The 21,141-nt window shown below is 42.3% G+C and overlaps 1 protein-coding gene across 1 annotated transcript in view; it reads right to left on the reverse strand.

Moving 5' to 3' along the window:
* The window catches only part of LOC126457217 (cysteine-rich motor neuron 1 protein-like), a 43,974-nt gene extending 41,164 nt beyond the window's left edge, over nucleotides 1-2,810 (reverse strand). Inside the window, exon 1 of the mRNA XM_050093337.1 lies at nucleotides 2,599-2,810. Within this exon, the coding sequence (XP_049949294.1) occupies nucleotides 2,599-2,734 (136 nt within the window). The 5' untranslated portion in view covers nucleotides 2,735-2,810. The remainder of the gene's footprint in view (nucleotides 1-2,598) is intronic.
* Nucleotides 2,811-21,141: the final 18,331 nt, after the last annotated feature.

The following is a 21,141-nucleotide window of genomic DNA, read 5'->3' on the forward strand; positions in this document are numbered from 1 at the left end:
AAGAAACTTGCACAGGATAGAGTAGCGTGGAGAGCTGCATCAAACCAGTCTCTGGACTGAAGACCATAACAACAGGTTTTATATTTCATACCAAGTATTTGTGAAGGGAAAAATGACAGACATAATGAATGTGCCTGATGCATTCTAATGTTTTGTGATATATAACAAAATGAAGTATAACATCTGCTAATGGCAAACACTGCACAGCAGTACTGTGTAGTAGTTGCCATTAGCACATACTACATTTCATTTTGTTGTACAGCACTACATATTTGATGAGTATGTGCCAAGCAAGATCGTAAGAGATGGAAAAGAGCCACCGTGGTACAACAACCGTGTTAGAAAACTGCTGCGGAAGCAAAGGGAACCTCAAAGCAGACATAGATATAGCCAAAGCCTTGCAGACAAACAAAAATTACGCGAAGCGAAATGTAGTGTGAGGAGGGCTATGCGAGAGGCGTTCAATGAATTCGAAAGTAAAGTTCTATGTACTGATTTGGCAGAAAATCCTAAGAAATTTTGGTCTTATGTCAAAGCGGTAGGTGGATCAAAACAAAATGTCCAGACACTCTGTGACCAAAAAGGTACTGAAACAGAGGATGACAGACTAAAGGCCGAAATACTAAATGTCTTTTTCCAAAGCTGTTTCACAGAGGAAGACTGCACTGTAGTTCCTTCTCTAGATTGTCGCACAGATGAGAAAATGGTAGATATCGAAGTAGACGACAGAGGGATATAGAAACAATTAAAATCGCTCAAAAGAGGAGAGGCCGTTGGACCTGATGGGATACCAGTTCGATTTTACACAGAGTACGCGAAGGAACTTGCCTCCCTTCTTGCGGCGGTGTACCGTAGGTCTCTAGAAGAGCGTAGCGTTGCTAAGGAATGGAAAAGGGCACAGGTCATCCCCGTTTTCGAGAAGGGACGTCGAACAGATGTGCAGAACTATAGACCTATATCTCTAACGTCGATCAGTTGTAGAGTTTTGCAACACGTATTATGTTCGAGTATAATGACTTTCTGGAGACTAGAAATCTACTCTGTAGGAATCAGCATGGGTTTCGAAAAAGTCGATCGTGTGAAACCCAGCTAGCGCTATTCGTCCACGAGACTCATAGGGCCATAGACACGGGTTCCCAGGTAGATGCCGTGTTTCTTGACTTCCGCAAGGCGTTCGATACAGTTCCCCACAGTCGTTTAATGAACAAAGTAAGAGCATATGAACTATCAGACCAATTGTGTGATTGGATTGAAGAGTTACTAGATAACAGAACGCAGCATATCATTCTCAATGGAGAGAAGTCTTCTGAAGTAAGAGTGATTTCAGGTGTGCCGCAGGGGAGTGTCGTAGGACCGTTGCTATTCACAATATACATAAATGACCTTGTGGATGACATCGGAAGTTCACTGAGGCTTTTTGCAGATGATGCTGTAGTATATAGAGAGGTTGTAACAATGGAAAATTGTACTGAAATGCAGGAGGATCTGCAACGAATTGACGCATGGTGCAGGGAATGGCAATTGAATCTCAATGTAGACAAGTATAATGTGCTGCGAATACATAGAAAGAAAGACCCTTTATTATTTAGCTACAATATAGCAGGTCAGCAACTGGAAGCAGTTAATTCCATAAATTATCTGTGAGTACGCATTAGGAGTGATTTAAAATGGAATGATCATATAAAGTTGATCGTCGGTAAAGCAGATGCCAGACTGAGATTCATTGGAAGAATCCTAAGGAAATGCAATACGAAAACAAAGGAAGTAGGTTACAGTACACTTGTTCGCCCACTGCTTGAATACTGCTCACCAGTGTGGGATCCGTACCAGATAGGGTTGATAGAAGAGATAGAAAAGATCCAACGGAGAGCAGCGCGCTTCGTTACAGGATCATTTAGTAATCGCTAAAGCGTTACGGAGATGATAGATAAACTCCAGTGGAAGACTCTGCAGGAGAGACGCTCGGTAGCTCGGTACGGGCTTTTGCTGAAGTTTCGAGAACACACCTTCACCGAGAAGTCAAGCTGCATATTGCTCCCTCCTACGTATATCTCGCGAAGAGACCATGAGGATAAAATCAGAGAGATTAGAGCCCACACAGAGGCATACCGACAATCCTTCTTTGCGCGAACAATACGAGACTGGAATAGAAGGGAGAACCGATAGAGGTACTCAAGGTATCCTCCGCCACACACCGTCAGGTGGCTTGCGGAGTATGGATGTAGATGTAGATGTAGATTTGAATATATACGTGGGTTATTTCAGTTATGATTATACGAAACATGTTCACTGTATCTGTGTTTCACTTCTCCCATTGTCAATGCTTGGTATAAAGTATAAGAATATAGAACCATATATTGCAAAGAAGGTACACCTTACTCCCACTACACCACTCTACACTGCTAGGCAATCAGTGTGTAACACATAACTTTCTTCCAGCATTACTCAGACTCCACTCCAGGAAAAGTTGCTTGGGTAATGCATGTATGTGTCTTCCCACTGGTAGGGTTTCACTGTTGATTGAGCATTAAAGCTGATAATAACACTGCTTTATGAAATCCTATTAAAAATATTTTAGATTTTGCTAAGAACACGTACTTTCAGTAGCAGGGCATTCAAACACATCACAGCAGTCTCCAGGAAGTCCAGCTGCCTTGTGGAGAAGCTGTGCTTCTCGTCCATCACATGTTGGCTGTGTGCAGTTCTCTAGATCACACAGGCATGTCACATTCATTTCATCTGTACTAAGGATAGAGTCTGCAGGGCAATCTATTTCTGCACAGTTTCCATCGCTGCATCCATCAATGGAATCTATAACAAAAAGTTGAAAATATATTATGTAAATACATTCAACTAAATTTCAGCAACTTCTTTAATAGAATGTGTGTGCATTGCCATAACAGAAGAGTAAAATAGATTTGTGTGAAAAAAATATAATGAAGCATATTTATGCGTAAGGAAAAACAGTTCAATCAGTCTGCCCATGTCTGTCTCTGAATGAAAGCAGCATCATCTGCATTTGAGGAAATATTTTCTTATTTTGAATAATAAATTTTTGTGTTGCAGTTAAGATTTAGAAACAAGCATTTGCAATAACATATAGGAGCACGTGTAACAATATATTTGGCACTGTTAAACTAGTGTAGAAGATATGAACCCAGACTTTTTAAGTTGAAGAACAATTTTTATTTTTTTAAAAAAAGAACCTCTCTGACTGATATATTTTGCATATTGAAAATGGCTCCAGAAACAAACGATATGTATTATAAGTTCACATTTTCTATTTTTAATAATAATACAGGGATCGAATGTAGATTACTTCTTTCACATGGATGTAGAAGTTACGAATGAAAGCCTCAACTGGGACTGCCTGTGCCAATTGTCAAGTCACCTGCTATGTGATTTAGGTCGTCAGTCCCCTAGAACTAAGAACTACTTGAACCCAACTAACCTTAGGACATCACACACATCCATGCCCGCGGCAGGATTCGAACCTGCGACCGTAGCGGTCGCGCGGTTCCGGACTGAAGCGCCCAGAACAGCTCGGACACATCGGCCGACTCCTGGCACTCGCCTTAACTCGTTTGAGGGAATCATGGCACACGTAAATCTGGGTGGCTGGACGTGGGTTTGAACGGCACGCCTGTGAAACACGAACCCAAACTCTTACCACTGTGCCATCTCATTCGGCGTTATTCATCTGAGTAAAGCACGGTCAATGCATTAGTGTGGAAAAAGAAAAAGAATTGTGCTCCGAAAGTAATCCGGAGATCGATTTGACACCTGATGTTTACAACCATAAAAAATAAAATTTCACTAATAGCAAGGGCACCTCGGTGCCAGCTAGAGGTCTTTTCGCCTTACCCTCGTAGAATGCAGAGGATGCTGTCATGCAGCTGCTTCGTGTCAGTCTCTCGGGGACTAGTACGTCACATATTTTTTTATCGTAACAGGTTCCTGTGCTCGTTTGATGTAGACATTCAGCAGGGAGCGGCAGTGCGGATGGAGAAGCGGAAACGAGAGACGCAGCTGCCGTCGTCGCTATCTGAAGAAGCCGTGCCACGCGAATAAGAGGATTTGCGAGACGGCGCAGGTTAAAGACGAACGGTACCTTCGGGGCCCGTAATTCGCAAGAGAGGCCCCAAGGTGCAAACATTTCTTTCTCTCACTGCGGCACCCGCGCAATCCCTTTTAACGCATTGCACTCCACACTGTTCCACAGGCTTCAAGTGCACTTACTCTGTGTTTATATATATATATATATATATATATATATATATATATATATATATATATATACGGGGTGCATTCAAGTTCTAAGGCCTCCGATTTTTTTTCTAATTAACTACTCACCCGAAATCGATGAACTGGCGTTACTTCTCGACGTAATCGCCCTGCAGAGGTACACATTTTTCGCAACGCTGACGCCATGATTCCATGGCAGCGGCGAAGGCTTATTTAGGAGTCTGTTTTGACCACTGGAAAATCGCTGAGGCAATAGCAGCACGGCTGGTGAATATGCTGCCACGGAGAGTGTCTTTCATTGTTGGAAAAAGCCAAAAGTCACTAGGAGCCAGGTCAGGTGAATAGGGAGCATGAGGAATCACTTCAAAGTTGTTATCACGAAAAAACTGTTGCGTAACGTTAGCTTGACATGCGGGTGCGTTGTCTTGGTGAAACAGCACACGTGCAGCCCTTCCCGGACGTTTTTGTTGCAGTGCAGGAAGGAATTTGTTCTTCAAAACATTTTCGTAGGATGCACCTGTTACCATAGTGCCCTTTGGAACACAATGGGTAAGGATTACGCCCTCGCTGTCCCAGAACATGGACACCATCATTTTTTGAGCACTAGCGGTTACCCGAAATTTTTTTGGTGGCGGTGAATCTGTGTGCTTCCATTGAGCTGACTGGCGCTTTGTTTCTGGATTGAAAAATGGCATCCACGTCTCATCCATTGTCACAACCGACGAAAAGAAAGTCCCATTCATGCTGTCGTTGCACATCAACATTGCTTGGCAACATGCCACACGGGCAGCCATGTGGACGTCCGTCAGCATTCGTGGCACCCACCTGGATGACACTTTTCGCATTTTCAGGTCGTCATGCAGGATTGTGTGCACAGAACCCACAGAAATGCCAACTCTGGAGGCGATCTGTTCAACAGTCATTCGGCGATTCCCCAAAACAATTTTCTCCACTTTCTCGATCATGTCGTCAGACCGGCTTGTGGGAGCCCGAGGTTGTTTCGGTTTGTTGTCACACGATGTTCTGCCTTCATTAAAATGTCACACCCACGAACGCACTTTCGACACATCTATAACTCCATCACCACATGTCTCCTTCAACTGTCGATGAATTTCAATTGGTTTCACTCCACGCAAATTCAGAAAATGAATGATTGCACACTGTTCAAGTAAGGAAAACGTCGCCATTTTAAGTATTTAAAACAGTTCTCATTCTCGCCGCTGGCGGTAAAATTCCATCTGCCGTACGGTGCTGCCATCTCTGGGACGTATTGACAATGAACGCGGCCTCATTTTAAAACAATGCGCATGTTTCTAACTCTTTCCAGTCCGGAGACAAAAAATCGGAGGCCTTAGAACTTGAATGCACCTCGTATATATACGGTTGTCTCTATAAACAGAATAGTGTGCTATGGCGAGGGAAAGTTCCGTACACAGCCTACAAAAATCGATGGTCCGCGCAAGCAATGAACTTCGAAAAATGCGCCAAAATATGTGGATGATTTAAATATGTGGAAAATTTTGCGATCGTACCGTCTGCAACTCGTGCAACAATTAAAACCAGAAGATTATGACCAGCGTCTACAATCTTACGTCACAATGCACGATGCACTTGAGGATGAACATTTCGCCTCCAAGCTGATATTCAGCGACTAAGCAAACTTCCATTCATCTGGAAAGGTTAATCGCCATAATGCCAGAGCGTGGGAGTCTGTAAATCGTCGTCAAATGGTGGGACAAGAAAGAGATTCACCGAAGGTTAATGTTTTCTGCGCAATATTGCAGACGAGGCTGTACGGTCTGTTTTCCTTTTGTAAGAAGACTGACGGGTACCTCTTACCTTGACATGTTGCGCTTCAGCTAAAGGTTACACGAATTGGTAAGAAGTTTAAAACTATAAAAGAAGGCCATAAATGAAGTTTCTTAAATAACACATTTCTGGAGAATATTGATGATTCTTTATTAAATTAATAGGTTTTCTGTATCCTGAGCCAGTCATTGCGACAATCATTTATTTTTCGATTTCTTCACATTTTTCATACAGTCATTTCGCCTTAGCTTCCCTGCACTTCCTATTTTTTACATTCCTAAATGACATAGGAGGCAATCTGAGTACCCGTCTTAGATTGTTTGCAGATGATGCTGTCATTTACTGTCTTGTTAAGTCATCAGATGATCAAAACGACTTGCAAAATGATTTAGATAAGATATCTGTATGGTGCGAAAAGCGGTAATTGACCCTGAATAAAGAAAAGTGTGAAGTTATTCACATGAGTACTAAAAGAAATTAGCTAAATTTCGATTACGCGATAAGTCACACAAATCTGAACGCTGTAAATTCAACTAAATACTTACGTATTACAATTACAAATAACCTAAATTGGAACGATCACATAGATAATATTGTGGGTAGAGCAAACCAAAGACTGTGATTCATGGGCAGAACACTTAGAAGGTGCAACAGGTCTACTAAAGAGACTGCTTACACCACGCTTGTCCGCCCTATTCTGGAGCATTGCTGTGCAGTGTGGGATCCGCATCAGGTGGGACTGACGGATGACATCGAAAAAGTACAAAGAAGGGCAGCTCGTTTTGTATTATCGTGAAATAGGGGAGATAGTGTCACAACATGATACGTGAATTGGATTGGCAATCATTAAAACAAAGGCGTTTTTCGTTGCGACGGGATCTGATCATGAAATTTCAATCACCAGTTTTCTCCTCCAATTGCGAAAACACTCTGTTCCACCCACCTACATTGGGAGAAATGATCATCACGATAAAATCAGAGAAATCAGGGCTCGCACAGAAAAATTTAAGTGCTCGTTTTTCCCGCGTGCCGTTCGAGAGTGGAACGGTAGAGAGACAGCTTGAAGGTGGGTCATTGAACCCTCTGCCAGGCACTTTATTGTGAATATCAGAGTAATCACGTAGATGTAGATGTAGATTAATTATTTCTGTATTCCTATATTTCCCTCAAATTTTTTACTCCCTCCTTTCGTCGATCAACTGAAGCATTTTTTCTGTTACCCGTAGTTTTGTCACAGTTATCTTCCTTGTTCCAATATTTCTCCGTGATTGCCCGTGTCCATTCCTCTTCAACTGAACTGCCTCTGAGCTATACGCAGTATCTACTGTATAGACTCAGAGAACTTCAAGCGTATCTCTTCATTCTTTTGTACTTCCGAATCCCACTTCTTTGCGCATTGATTCTTCTCGATTAGTCTCTTAAACTTCAGCCTGCTCTTCATCATTACTAAAATGTGATCTGAGTCTATATCTGCTCCTGGGTACGCCTTACAATTCAATATCCGATTTAGGAATCTCTGCCTGATCGTGATGTAATCTAAGTGAAATCTTCCTATACCTCCCGTCCTTTTCCGAATACATATCCTCTTCTGGGATCCTTGAACAGAGTATTTGGTATTACCAACTGAAATTTATTGCAGAATTCAATTTGTATTTCTCTTCCACTTCTCCTACTACCAAGTCCATATTCTCCCGTAACCCTTTCTTTTACTCCTTTCCCAACAACCGCATTCCAGTCCCACACGAGTTTTAGATTTGCATCTCCCTTCGCGTACTAAATTACGCGGTCAGTATCCTCATAAACTTTATTTCTTCATCTTCTGCTTGCGACATCGGTATGTATATCTGAACTGTCGTTGTCGGTGTTTGATAGCTGTCGAATCTGATGAGAACAACTCTATCACTGAACGGTCCACAGTAACTCGCTCTCTGCCCTACCTTCCTATTTATAACGAATCCTATTCCCATTGTACCATTTTCTGCTGCAGTTGATATTACCGTACACTCATCTGACCAGAAATCCTTGTCTTCTTTACATTTCACTTCACTGACGCCCACTATTTCTAGTTTGAACCTCAGCATTTCCTTTTTCAGATTTTATAGTTTCCCTAACACATTTAAACTCCTGACATTCCACGCCCCGACTAGTACAACGTTATCCTTTTGTTGGGTATGCAATCTATGTCTCATGGTCACTTCCTCCTTTGCGTTTCCATTGCCTACCGAATGGATTTATAAATGAGGGAAATGGTTGAACGTTGGAGACCCCCTGTTAGTAGTTTTAGTAGGTTTCTGGCTTTGTGGTGGATGCTAAGGAGGGGTTCATTCCACCTTAGTTTTCTGTCGAGGGTTAGTCCTAAATACTGTACTGTGTTAGTCTGAGGGATGGATTGGTTGTACATGGAGAGCTGGAAATCTGGACGATCGAAACGCTGAATGGTGTGACCAAAGTGGTTGCTTGGATTTTCTATGGCTTTACTTAACGTTCCCTCGTATTAGGTCACTCGAAAATTATGTCCAAGTGACTTTGGAAGGAGGCAAGAGAGACTTGAGTGGCTAGGTAGGCGGTGTCATCAGCATATTGCAAGAGGTAGGTATTGGTGGTTTGGAAACGCTTGTTGTCGCTGTGTGGGCAGCTTTATCTGCTCCAGAGACCATGAGACCGCACCACATGATCTGACGTGGCGAGGACGACGACTGCTACTACTACTACTACTACTACTACTACTACCGCGACTACTAATGCTAATAATGACACTCTTATTTACAAACGAAATGGTAGATTGGGCATTTGAGCGTTGTTACCTGTAAAAATTAACTCGATGACCTTCTTCCATTATCCTTAGATCACATCGTCATACTATGTGTCTTGGCTTGCAAGTATTCACAGTACCGGTTTTTCAACCGAGGTACAAGCAAGAGCTGATAAGCGATCCTGGGATATACTCTTCCTTCATTTGTTAAGTTTTTCATGTAAGCTTTGCATTCTCAGACTGCACTGTTGCAAAACTCTGCAGCATTAGTTTTTTTTCTGGAGAATGTTAGAAAACAGTTTAATCTTCAAAAACTTACTTTGAAGAACAGACAGAAGAAAAACAAAGTTTTGGAGGCTATTTTTTAACTACAGACTTCTCTAGGGACTGGACTGTCTATTATTTTATTTAAAACCTCAAATAGTCCCGGATTTTTTTCGTGATTGGCAGTTACTGTTCTGTTCTCGTTTCACTGTTGGAAGGAATATGTTTACCAACAATACTATTGAGAATTGCTGTACGTTTGGAAGACTGATGGGAAAAAGCAGGGATACCTTGAAGTGGGGAGAAAAAAAATCTTACTGGTATTAAACAAGAACAGCTCTGCTGCAAAACCAAATTATTTCAGTATGCAAACAATGAGTAAAAAGAGGTTGGAAAGTGGGGGAGGGGGGGGGGGGGGCAGATCCATGGACCTTCGTTTGCAGACCATTTGATTCTCCATACTGACTGTACACGGGACAACTGACGTAAGAGAAATCTATAGAGGCGGCACCATAACTGCTGGCCTCCCCTGCCACTGTAGTGCATCGCAACGCGCATTAGGACAGACTGTACGTCCTCAGGTGTTCCTCGTACTGACGTAAGGCTGAGAAGCGTTTGCAGCCACCCTGGAATGGCACCTAGCCTCCTCGCCATATGCTGTCTGTAGCTCGTGGTCTAGTGGCTAGCGTTGCTACCTCTTGATCACGGAGTCCCGGGTTCGATTGCCAAAATGGTTCAAATGGCTTCGAGCACTATGGGACTTAAGTTCTGAAGTCATCAGTCCCCTAGCACTTACAACTACCTAAACCTAACTAACCTAAGGACGTCACACACATCCATGCCCGAGGCAGGATTCGAACCTGCGACCGTAGCGGTCGCACGGTTCCAGACTGTAGCGCCTAGAACCGCTCGGCCACCCCGGCCGGCTTCGATTCCCAGCTGGGTTGGCGATTTGCTCTTCCTAGGGATTGGGTGTTTGTGTTGTCCTCATCATTTCATCATCATAATCATTTGTGACACTGGCTAGATTGGATTGTGAAAAAAAATTGAACTGTGTAAAAGCTGGGACTTTGTACGGGTGCTGATGACCGCGCAGTTGAGCGCTCTACAAACGAAACCAAACAATCGCCATATGCTTCGCGCCTCCAGCTGCCTTAAGATTAGGGTTGTTAACCCGTAACTGGTACACCTATAAATTGTAACACATAAGGTACATCTGGGTCCTCGGGACCCACCCAAGTTTTGAGTATATTTTGGTAAAAAAAACACATTTAAATGAAATTTAAATATGAAACTTTTATTAATGTTTTGTTACTAATGTTTTAAAACCACATTCCTCATTTATGGTCATACCTTAAAGATGTTACAAAAAAGGACAATAAACTGCATAAAATACGAAATGTGAAAAATATACTTTTGGAAAGTCCTGCACATCAGTTACAAATAGTAAGATAGACAACTGAAACTTCACGTTTAAACACAAAATGTACTATGCTTCACAACAGTAAGCCAGAAGAAAAGTTCAAAATCAATATAAAAATTTCTGCAGGCACAACTTTTGGATAAATTTTAGTACATTTCTCAGCTAAATGACTATGTGATCTTTGAAAATAGCAGAAATTATGACAAAATATTAGGTTTCAATTATACAGCATCTTCACCAGTCCATTTCAGTTATTTCATTCATCCAGACTACCGAAACAGTTTGGACATAAAGCAGTGGAACATTCCAAACATAATGGTGTTCGACATCTGGCACACGCCCGGGATGCTTTCCTGTCTTTTTTAGATGGGCACACTGAGCATCTTTTCCTCTTCGATTTAGTAGCACCAGCTTCACTGTGAACCTGGGATGTTCCTGATGCCTTGGAGGGGGTCATGCCTAGAATATCACAAATGGAATTTCGGATATCTTTTCTCAAAAATGGAGAATCCAATCTTCTTTTCATACAATCACTTATGAGTTGTGTACCTAGTTCAATGAGGAATTCTCTGCGTGTCACATCATCAGTATCTTCTTTCCCATGGTACAAAACAAAAGCATTTACACCTGCTATATCTAGCATAGTGTAGAAGACTGCCATAGGCCACCGCCTTGTTCTTCTAGAAGTCGTGTAATTATGCGTCTTTTCGTCAAGTGCGTCAACTCCACCTTTTGTTTTATTGTAGTCATGGATTATTTCAGGCTTATTTTCCACCATACATTCTCCATGGTGCATTGTCGATATCAGGTTGACAACCTTGTTCTTTTTGGGGACGTGTGAAAGTATTGTTACAGAACCAGAGTATCCGTAGATTGAAGAAGACACATTTCTGCCCTTTGCTGTTGAAAAGCTTGGTGGTAGCTCAGCCTTGTTCTTTCTCATGGTGCCAATATAAGTCAAATTACAGTTCGACAACTCATTGACCAACTCCACACTTGAGAACCAGTTGTCCCCTGTCACATTTCTGTTACTTCCCTTGATTGGTTCAACCAACCGCATGACAACAGCTGTTGGTAAGAGGACACGGCGCGGGATGGCTACAGCTGATTTTCCCGAATATATCTCTGCATTCAAACAGTAGTGCATTTTGGCATCAGCTAGAATAAATATTTTTATACCGTATTTCCGTGGCTTGGATGGAATGTACATCCTAAATGGACATCTACCACGGAATCCTACAAGCATTTCGTCAACAGTGACGTACTCTCCGACTGAATAGTTTTCTTGACAAGCTTCTATCAATGAATTGAAGAGCCAAGAGATGTGGTACAGTTTATCTGTGAGTTTCCTTGCGTCACGGGTTGCTGCATCATCAAAACGAAGGCAACGTAATAAAAACAGCAAACGTTTCAAGGGCATAGTTGCCCTAAAAATTGGTCTACCAGTGCCGTTTGTAGCATATAAACCATTCAGATCTTCGTTGTTTGACTTGAAGGCTCCCCACAAATAACAAAGACCTATGACAGCTTTTATTTCAGTACTGTCTGTTAGATTTGAAAAAGAATTCTTTTTTGACTCAGGTGGCAATGACATAATCTTTTCATTGGTTCTGAGTACTACCTCTGCAATCATTTCTTTGCTGAAAAGTAGTTCCCAAAATGCTAGAGGGGTCTTTTCTGTTACCTGTCTAGCTGCATTACGTATGCCAGGAAAGTGAATTGGAGCAATGATGTTGGTTTGAGAGGTTCTTCCACGTATGCTGGGTGTTGTTGACCACTTGAATCTGTTTCTTCCATAGATATAATTAGTTCCAGATTGTTCGTTGTTACTGTCTCCATCATCACTTTCATCACTTCCAGTTTCATGTTCACTAATTTCATAGTCACTGTCGCTTCCACTTATGTCTTCAATATCACTGTCCAATGGTTCGTTCAGATTATCTGTAGTATCTTCCTCGCTCATTTTTCTGAAGCACTACACCGTAAATCCAAGATACCGGAAATAATGCCACGAAAAGAAAACTTTCACTAACGGTACACCTGGGTCCACGGGACCCGATCACCTTTATAGAAACAAAACTAACAAAGAAACGCCTGCAACAATGTTGTGGGCTGGTAGCCAGTTGATTGTTAGGAGAGTACAGGGAGAGGGAAGTCAGTGCTACCACACACATCACGGAGCTGGAAAAAAGAAATTTCGCTCGGGTCCCTGGGACCCAGGTGTACCAGTTACGGGTTAAGCTTTCGCACTTTGACTTGCTCTGTAGTGCTAGTGGTTTAGAAGAAGTAACGTAAACTAATGGCTTTCGCTTTCGCTGACTAAACTGCATAAAGATTTAGTGTAAAAACCAATTATTGCTATTACTGCCACTATTACCAACACAGAAATATGAGGAGGCTCGGCCTCCCTTGCATTTTCCCATCAGATGCCAATGGTATAAGATGGCTGATTACTGAGTCAAACCTACTACATTTCAAGTTTTGTGAAGTATATTATCTTTACCTTTCCCTACGGCAAAGAGCCTTCTGTCAATCTGGGTACCTGACTGATATTTCTTCTACATCTGACTGAATAACGGTACAGTTTTTACCATCGGTTATGTAGGTAAATGCGTCAGTTGGAAGTGTTAGCAGAACTGCCACGCATCGGCTACAGACAAAACATGGTGAAATGCGAAGTTGCGCAGCAGACATCTGCGAGGAAAGGGCGGGTGCAGAAGGGCGACAAAGAGAGGGGTGACGGGCGCGCCGGGTTGGCGCGACGCAGTTGTGGCTGCCAGCGCAAGACGGCCAAGTCGACGGCGGAGTTGCGGCCCCGGCCTCAGCATCAGATATCTGCGGCGGAGGGGTCGCCCAGAACTTGCTTATGTTTCCTGTGCAGCCTGCGAACGGCCCGCCGCAAGTTAGGGGTCGCTCCCGAGTTACTGCGGCTTCTGTTCGTCGAAACACGATGGGCTCGCTATTTAGGCGAAAACTTCTGCACCGGAACGTCTCCGGGACGCTTGACTGCTTCACTGTATCTACCGCCTTCCTGCCGAGGCATTCCCGGCTGCTGTGTTGAGCTTGACAGCTGGCAAATGACAGCGGATCTAAAATGTCGGCCAGAGTTCTTTTAGTACGACTGAATAAAGATTTTTCTGAGCAACCCTACATTTTATTTCTGTAGTTTCGTTCAGACGTTCGTAACTGGACATCGCGAACTGAGACAGGTGGAAAAAATCTTTTGTTTCTAGAAAATAAATATTGCTTCTTAAACCCCCTTATTCGTGGAAGAAACGCTTTAGAAACCCCTTTGGTACGGCAAACACAGAAACTTTATTTGGTTGTGCCCAGTTAATAATTGACGGCACTAACAAACCCATACAAAGAGTCGCTCATGCGCCCAATTAGATAGCTAAAGAACATGTCAGTCAAGTTTCAACTAAGGATGGGAAAAACGGACCGGTTAAAACCCATACCGGTATTTTTATAATCGGTACTCTTCAGTTTCCTTTTGCCTCGTTTATAATAGGTGTTGTTTATTTTTACTAATAACCATGTAAAAAACCGAAATATCAGTTAGCCATTGCAGTAGTGCGTAAATATTTCGTTTTTAAATATACTTTTTTCACAAAGGGAGTAAATTTTGTTCGTAAAATTTGCATTGGTTTGTAATATTACATTCTTATAGAAAATGGAGAAAGCGATCAGTGCTATTTTAATAAGAATGCCGACAGAAAAGAGCAACAAACATGGCATAAGAATCAGTACAGGGCCGCCCGCTGTGGCGAACGGTTCTCGCGCTTCAGTCTGCAACCGCGCGACCGCTACTGCAGCAGGTTCGAATCCTGCCTCGGGCATGAATGTGTATGACGTCCTTAGGTTAGTTAGGTTTAATTAGTTCTAAGGGACTGATGACCTCAGCAGTTAAGTCCCATAGTGCTCACAGTCATTTGAACCATTTTTGAATCGGTACAGTATAGCTGAGACAATAACGTCTCTGTTTCCGTGTCTCATGGCTGAAGGTACGCTTGCACGTACAGTGTGCAAGACTTGCGCCCGTGTGGTCTGTATGGCAGTTTCTCTCGTCGCTGGACATCCATTGTATTGCAGAATGGAACCAACCCTACTCGGCAAATATTTTAACCAAATGACGTAGCAATGAAGTATAATGTTGCATAGAACTTAAGAGATTAAACATTCCCCTGTTACTTCTATGAAATAATGAAGTCGAAGGAAATTACGTTGACAGTAATAAATTAAAAACTTAAGAACAGTTCATTCATAGTATATAATAAAAACAGAAAGTAGGTCATCTGCTGCCTGTGTTTACATACACTGAAGACCCAAAAAAAACTGGTACATCTGCCTAACATTGTGCAGGACCCGCGCGACCACACAGAAGTGCAGCAACACGACGTGGTATGGACTCGACTAATGTTTGAAGTAGTCCTGGAGGGTAGTGACGCCATAAATGCTGCAGGGCTGCCCGTAAATCCGTAAGAGTACGCGGTGGTGGAGATCTCTTCTGACCAGCATGTTGCAAGGAATCCCAGATATGCTCAATAACGTTCATGTCTGGAGAAGAGTGTTCCTGAAGACACTCTGCAGCAATTCTTGATCTGTGGGCGCATTGTCCTGCTGGAATTGTCCAAGTCCGTCAGCATGCGCAATGGACATGAATGTACGCAGGTGATCACAGACAGGATGCTTATGTGCGTGCCATCTGTCGTATCTAGACGTATCAGGGGTCCCATATCACTCCAGCTGCACACGCCGCACAATTACAGAGCTTCTACCAGCTTGAACAGTCCCCTGCTGACATACAGGATCCACGGATTCATGAGGCTGTTTCCATACCCGTACACGTCCATCTGCTCGATGCAATTTGAAACGAGACTCGTCCGACCAGGCAACATGTTTCCAGTTATCAACAGTCCAACGTCTGTGTTGACGGTCCCAGGCGGGGTGTAGCGCGTTGTGTCGTGCACTCTGCAAGGGTACATGAGTGGGCTTTCGGCTCCGAAAGCCCATATCGATGATGTTTCGTTGAATGGTTCGCACGCCGCTGTTTTATGGGGTTATTACAAAAATGACATTGGATTATATCTAGGCAAGCTACTACGACAGTTATCACTGTACCTTTTTTCATGTTTTGGTTAGTTAATAGTAATTGCTCAAATGTGTGCGAATTTATAAGGGGCCAAACTGCTTAGGCCATCGGTCCCTAGGCTTACTCACTACTTATTCTAACTTAAACTAACTTACGCTAAGGGCCGAGCGGTTCTAGGCGCTCAGTCCGGAACCGTGCGACTGCTACGGTCGCAGGTTCGAATCCTGCCTCGGGCATGGATGTGTGTGATGTCCTTAGGTTAGTTAGGTTTAAGTAGTTCTAAGTTCTAGGGGACTGATGACCTCAGATGTTAAGTCCCATAGTGCTCAGAACCATTTTGAACTTACGCTAAGGACAAGACACACACCCATGCCCGAGGGAGAACGCGAACCTCCGACGGGGGGCTCCATCTCAGTTTCACTGATTATTCATAATGCCCATATAGTGGTATAATCCTAGATTACAACATGTTTTTTGAGCGAGTTTCAAAAAATTAGGATCAGTTGGAGAAAACTGGTGATGTTTTGTTGTAGTCATCCACTTATCACTTTTCGAAGAAGGCAGCGAACGGTGGACGGACAATTTTTTCTTTTATTTGCCTATTTCATTTAATATTTTCATTCTGAGTATGTTGAAACTGAGAGAGTCAAAATTCTTCAGTCTTTGTTCGATTTCTACGTTTATTACAGGAAACAATAGGAATAAAAAACTGAAAATCGGTTATATAAGAATATACAGCCTGCAGTTGCAGGTTAACTTTATCGTTTACCTAGGTTTCAACGTTAGTAATAACGTCTTCTTCAGAACATAAAATATTATTTAAATGTTTGCCTAAAACAAGCCATGTCCTAAGTCAACTTTATAAAATTTGATGCATAACCATAAGGTTTTGTCACTTCTATTAAACGAGCTGTAGCAAATTCACTTTAAGCCCGTTGTATGGGCCTCGTCGTGTGACTAGAGAGTTATTCAACCTCTCTCGGTTAGAAATAAGAACACACGTTCAAAATGATCGAGAGCAGCAATCAGTCGCCCATTCCTTCCCATCAATTTAAAAGTCGTATCACAGTCGTTGAGTTCATTCCACATCCCTAGTGGCAAGTAATTTCATAAAAACACACGTGTTTAAGTGGTTTTGGAAATTCAACCGCTAAGGGGGTGAAATGAGGAATGAAATGTTTTACGAAAATATTTCGTTATTAAAGTTAAATCTATTAAAATTTCAATTGGGCTTCGTTGTTAGAAATAAAAATAAGCTTTCAACTGTTTTTGGAAATTCAACCCCTTAGCGGGTGAAATAAGTGGTGAAATGTTTTAGAAAAATGTGCATTGTGAGGGCATTTTATAATAAAATGTTTGAAAATTGGTATTTGGTTCAAAAATGGTTCAAATGGCTCTGAGCACTATGGGACTCAACTGCTGAGGTCATTAGTCCCCTAGAACTTAGAACTAGTTAAACCTAACTAACCTAGGGACATCACAAACATCCATGCCCGAGGCAGGATTCGAACCTGCGACCGTAGCGGTCTTGCGGTTCCAGACTGCAGCGCCTTTAACCGCACGGCCACTTCGGCCGGCTTAGTATTTGGCTTCTCGGTCAGAAATGGAAGAATTCGTGTTTCACCATTTTTTGAAATTCAACCACCAAGAGCTTAAAGTAGTAGGTGAAAGTTTTTTTTGGAAACAAATCATTATTGAAGAACTATTAAAGCATTTTTAGAGCTACATCTATGAAAACTGTTGTTTGGCTTCTAGTTTAGAAATAAAAAAAAAAAAAAAAAAAAAAAATACGCCTTCCAGTGTTTTCGGAAATTCAACCCCCTGAATAGAGTGAAATAGGGGATGAAAAGTTTTATGAAATTATTCATTATGAGAACCTTTTCAAAGCTAAATCTACGAAAATTTGTATTTCGCATCTCTGTTATATGTTCTTCACTGTTTTTGGAAATTCAACCCCAAAAGGGTGAAATAGGGAATGAAAGTTATTAAGAATATAATTCGTTACATTAAAAAAAAGCTAAATTAATGAAAATTGGTATTTCACTTTTCGTGATACAAAGAAATATGTGTTAGGTGACGAAAGTTTCTATGGAAGTATCATCACAACAACGGAAAAGTCATGATTAACGAAAACCTTGGACTCCAGATGCCGGAATCGGTTTTTGGTCAGAAGTACATTCGGAAAAATCTTGCTTTAGAAGCCTTAATTAGGGTGAAAAGTTTAGATGTTGCAATTTATGAACTGAATCAAGGAAAGCTAATTGACGTTGACCACAACAAACTGACTTTGTCAGAATTGCATAGAAAAAGAAACGGCTCATTACTACACTTATTTTCCATTAGGCCTAATATATGTTTATAAATTTATTTTTGGTGTAATACTACGCAAACGCGAGCGAATCAGCGGGCGCTAAGTTAGTAATTACTAAGTAGTTTGTAGAAAAATAGAAGAAAAGGAAACATCCGATAGGAAGACTAGCAGTGACGGAAAGTCCGTCAGGAACACAATGTGGCAAGCACAGTGAAAGGAAGTTTTGTAAATTTAAATATGTATACCTAAAACGCTTCTCCGCCCACACCCTCCCCTTCCTATAGAGGAATCAGAAAACTTGTTGAAATGAAGAACGTCTTATATCCTGAATAACAGGTCTGATGAGGCGGATCATCTATAATTTGCAGCTTCCCGAAAGATCCCATAGGATTTGTGATTTCAGTCGGTTAAAATTTTCTTGAAGTTCTTACCTCGACTAATAGTAATAAAATATCAAATATTTTATGGTATCGTGTCTGATTCGAAAGTGTTGACAGCTCTTTCGCCTTTCTGTAAGTAAAAAGAAGTCAAAATTTGTAATTCTTAGTAAGAGGAAACAAAAAGTTATTTTACGACTGAATCACGTTAGTGTGATTGAGCTGTGACTAAAAACAAATAAAAAGTCCCTCAAGACAGTGTGAGGAGGATGGAACCGCATATTCCGGGGGATGTTTCAAAAACAGCACGCAGTGCATAAAGTCTTTATTTATTGGAATATAGTAGGGAGAGGAAAGTGAAATGTTTCACGTCTGAAATAAACGTGATATCACAGATTAGGGCGCGTCTAGGAATAAAAAGATTCCACGATGCAGTGTAAAGAGAATGAAAGTACAATTTCCGAAGAGTGTTTCGAAAAAGTAGCACCAGTCGCAGAAAAGGCGAAACAACAGCGAACGCGCTTTCTGGAACAAGCAAACACAATAATAGTAAACTTGAACACCTCTGTGAGTAAAAATCTCCAAGTCGTGGTGACTCCGTGACGAACAAATAGGTAATAGCTCTTTTAAATAACAAACGATGGAATTTTCTGTCGTCCAGGCTAGGCGTATCTATGCCGTCCGTTTCCTATAAAAATATTTTGCTACTTTGTCCTTATCTAGACTCGAAAGTGCGTATCAGCGTACCACGTAGATATGGGGTGAAGTACTGTTTAATTGTGTGTTCGAAACTTTCTGACTGAATAAGGCAGCACCAGATGAACTTCTCCTTTTATATTCTTTGGAATACACAAACTCACAAACGTTATATGAGGTCTGGTTACAAGAGGCATCCATAGTTATTAATTAGACTGGTAGCTTTTATTTCTCGGAACACAATAAACAAAATACAACATAAAGAAGGCGAAGGAATCCAACGCCCGCGTGTGCAAGGCAGCAATTTGTGATTTCCGCCATGGTTGTGGAACAAAGTTATTACCCTAATGTTGTCCTGCAGTGGACCATAGTTCTTTTTAAATCCTGTGTTCAGCATAACTTTACTTCTGTGACCAGACGTCATTCCTGTAGCCGTTATGTCATAATTACGAGATAAGAGAAAGTGTTTGCGCCGTCACAATACGGCGATTCGTAACTCCTCGCAGCCAGTGATAGGGGTACAACATCAAGCGCTATCCGTGCTATTATTTGCTTACTATGGGTCAAGTATAGGAGGATTTAGTGTTGGTAGGCTGTACAGGAAGAATAGTGTAGAATAATTTGGTGAGTTACAGTTCAACGTCTAAATGTCATCGATATCATTAGAGAACAGTCCTGGCTCAACGCTGTATCATTACACATTGTTAACAGACAGCCATCTCAACATTGTAAATGTTATACAACAGTTGCTTTTGAGAACTCAGAAGTATACATATGAGGTGCTATCCAAAATTTTCGGGACTAGTGCTGCCATCTGTTGAAAACCTTACCTTTGGACTGATGGTCACCATCATCCTCGAAGTAATTCCCATCCGCACGTACATACCGGTCCCAGCGCTTCTGCAACTGGTCAAACGTTTTCTGGAAGTCCTGTTCTTCGAGGATGTTTATCACTGCCAGCGATTCTTCTTGAATCCTCTCTAGAGTGTCGAACCGAGGGCCTTTCAACTTGGGAATAGCGCGAAGTCGCAGGGTGCCAAATCCGGCGAGTACGGTGGGTGGGGTACAAGCGCCATGTTGGTTTTTGCCAAAAAGGTCCTGGTGAGAAAGGACGTGTCACAGGGCACGTTGTCGTGATGCAGCAGCCATTTCCCTTTACGCCAAAGTTCGGGCCGTCGTCACCACACGTTTTCACGGAGCCGTCGCAAAACGTCACAATAGTACGCGGAATTCACTGTTTGGTTGGGTGGGACGAATTCTTTGTGCACAATTCCCTTGGTATCAAGAAAACGATGGTCATGCTCTTCCCTTTGCTCTTCACCCGGGCTCTTCCACTGGGACGATTGTTGCTTTGACTCTGGGTCATAACCGTAAATCCAGCTCTCGTCGCCGGTGATAACCCATGACAAGAAGTTTGGATCATCAGATGCGGTCTGTCGAAGGTCCGTGTACACTTCAACATGCTGTGCCTCCCATCGTAAAACCGCCGCACACCAAACACAGAGTATTACGGAAATCACGGTGGTCATGCAACACGTCCCCCCAGCTGGATGCCACTCCGCACATTGACTCATCAGATATGCGGCTCTTGCAACCCAGCGGTTCAAAGATCTACTACTCCTACTTTCCAGATGGCAGCACCAGTCCCGAAAATTTGAAATTCCACCTCGTATGTTTCAGTACGAAGTTACAAGGGACGTTCAATAAGCAATGCAACACATTTCTTTCTCGACCAATTTCGGTCGAAAAGAATGTGAAATTTGTTGTGGGACTACATGGAATATTTTCACTTCAGTCCCTATAGTTTCACTAACTTCCGACCGACGACGGCTCTATGCTTAGCCTTGAAAATGGCATCTGTAACAGAAGTGCGTTCCAAGCAGAGATCTGTCATTGAGTTCCTTCTGGTGGTAAACCAGAGCATCGCAGATATTCAGACGTGCTTGCAGAATGTCTATGGAGACCTGGCAGTGAACAAAAGCACGATAAGTCGTTGGGCGCGTCATCTGTCATCATCGCAACAAGTCGCACAAACCTGTACGATATCCCGCATGCTGCCGGCCGCACACAACTGTGACTCCACCAATGGTGGAACATGCGAGAACTCTCATTCGAGATGATCGACTGATCACAATCAAACACCTCGTTGCTCGGCTGGACGTCTGTGTTGGT

The sequence above is a fragment of the Schistocerca serialis genome, chromosome 2 (assembly GCF_023864345.2).
Source record: "Schistocerca serialis cubense isolate TAMUIC-IGC-003099 chromosome 2, iqSchSeri2.2, whole genome shotgun sequence".
Classification (NCBI taxonomy): Eukaryota; Metazoa; Arthropoda; class Insecta; order Orthoptera; family Acrididae; genus Schistocerca; species Schistocerca serialis.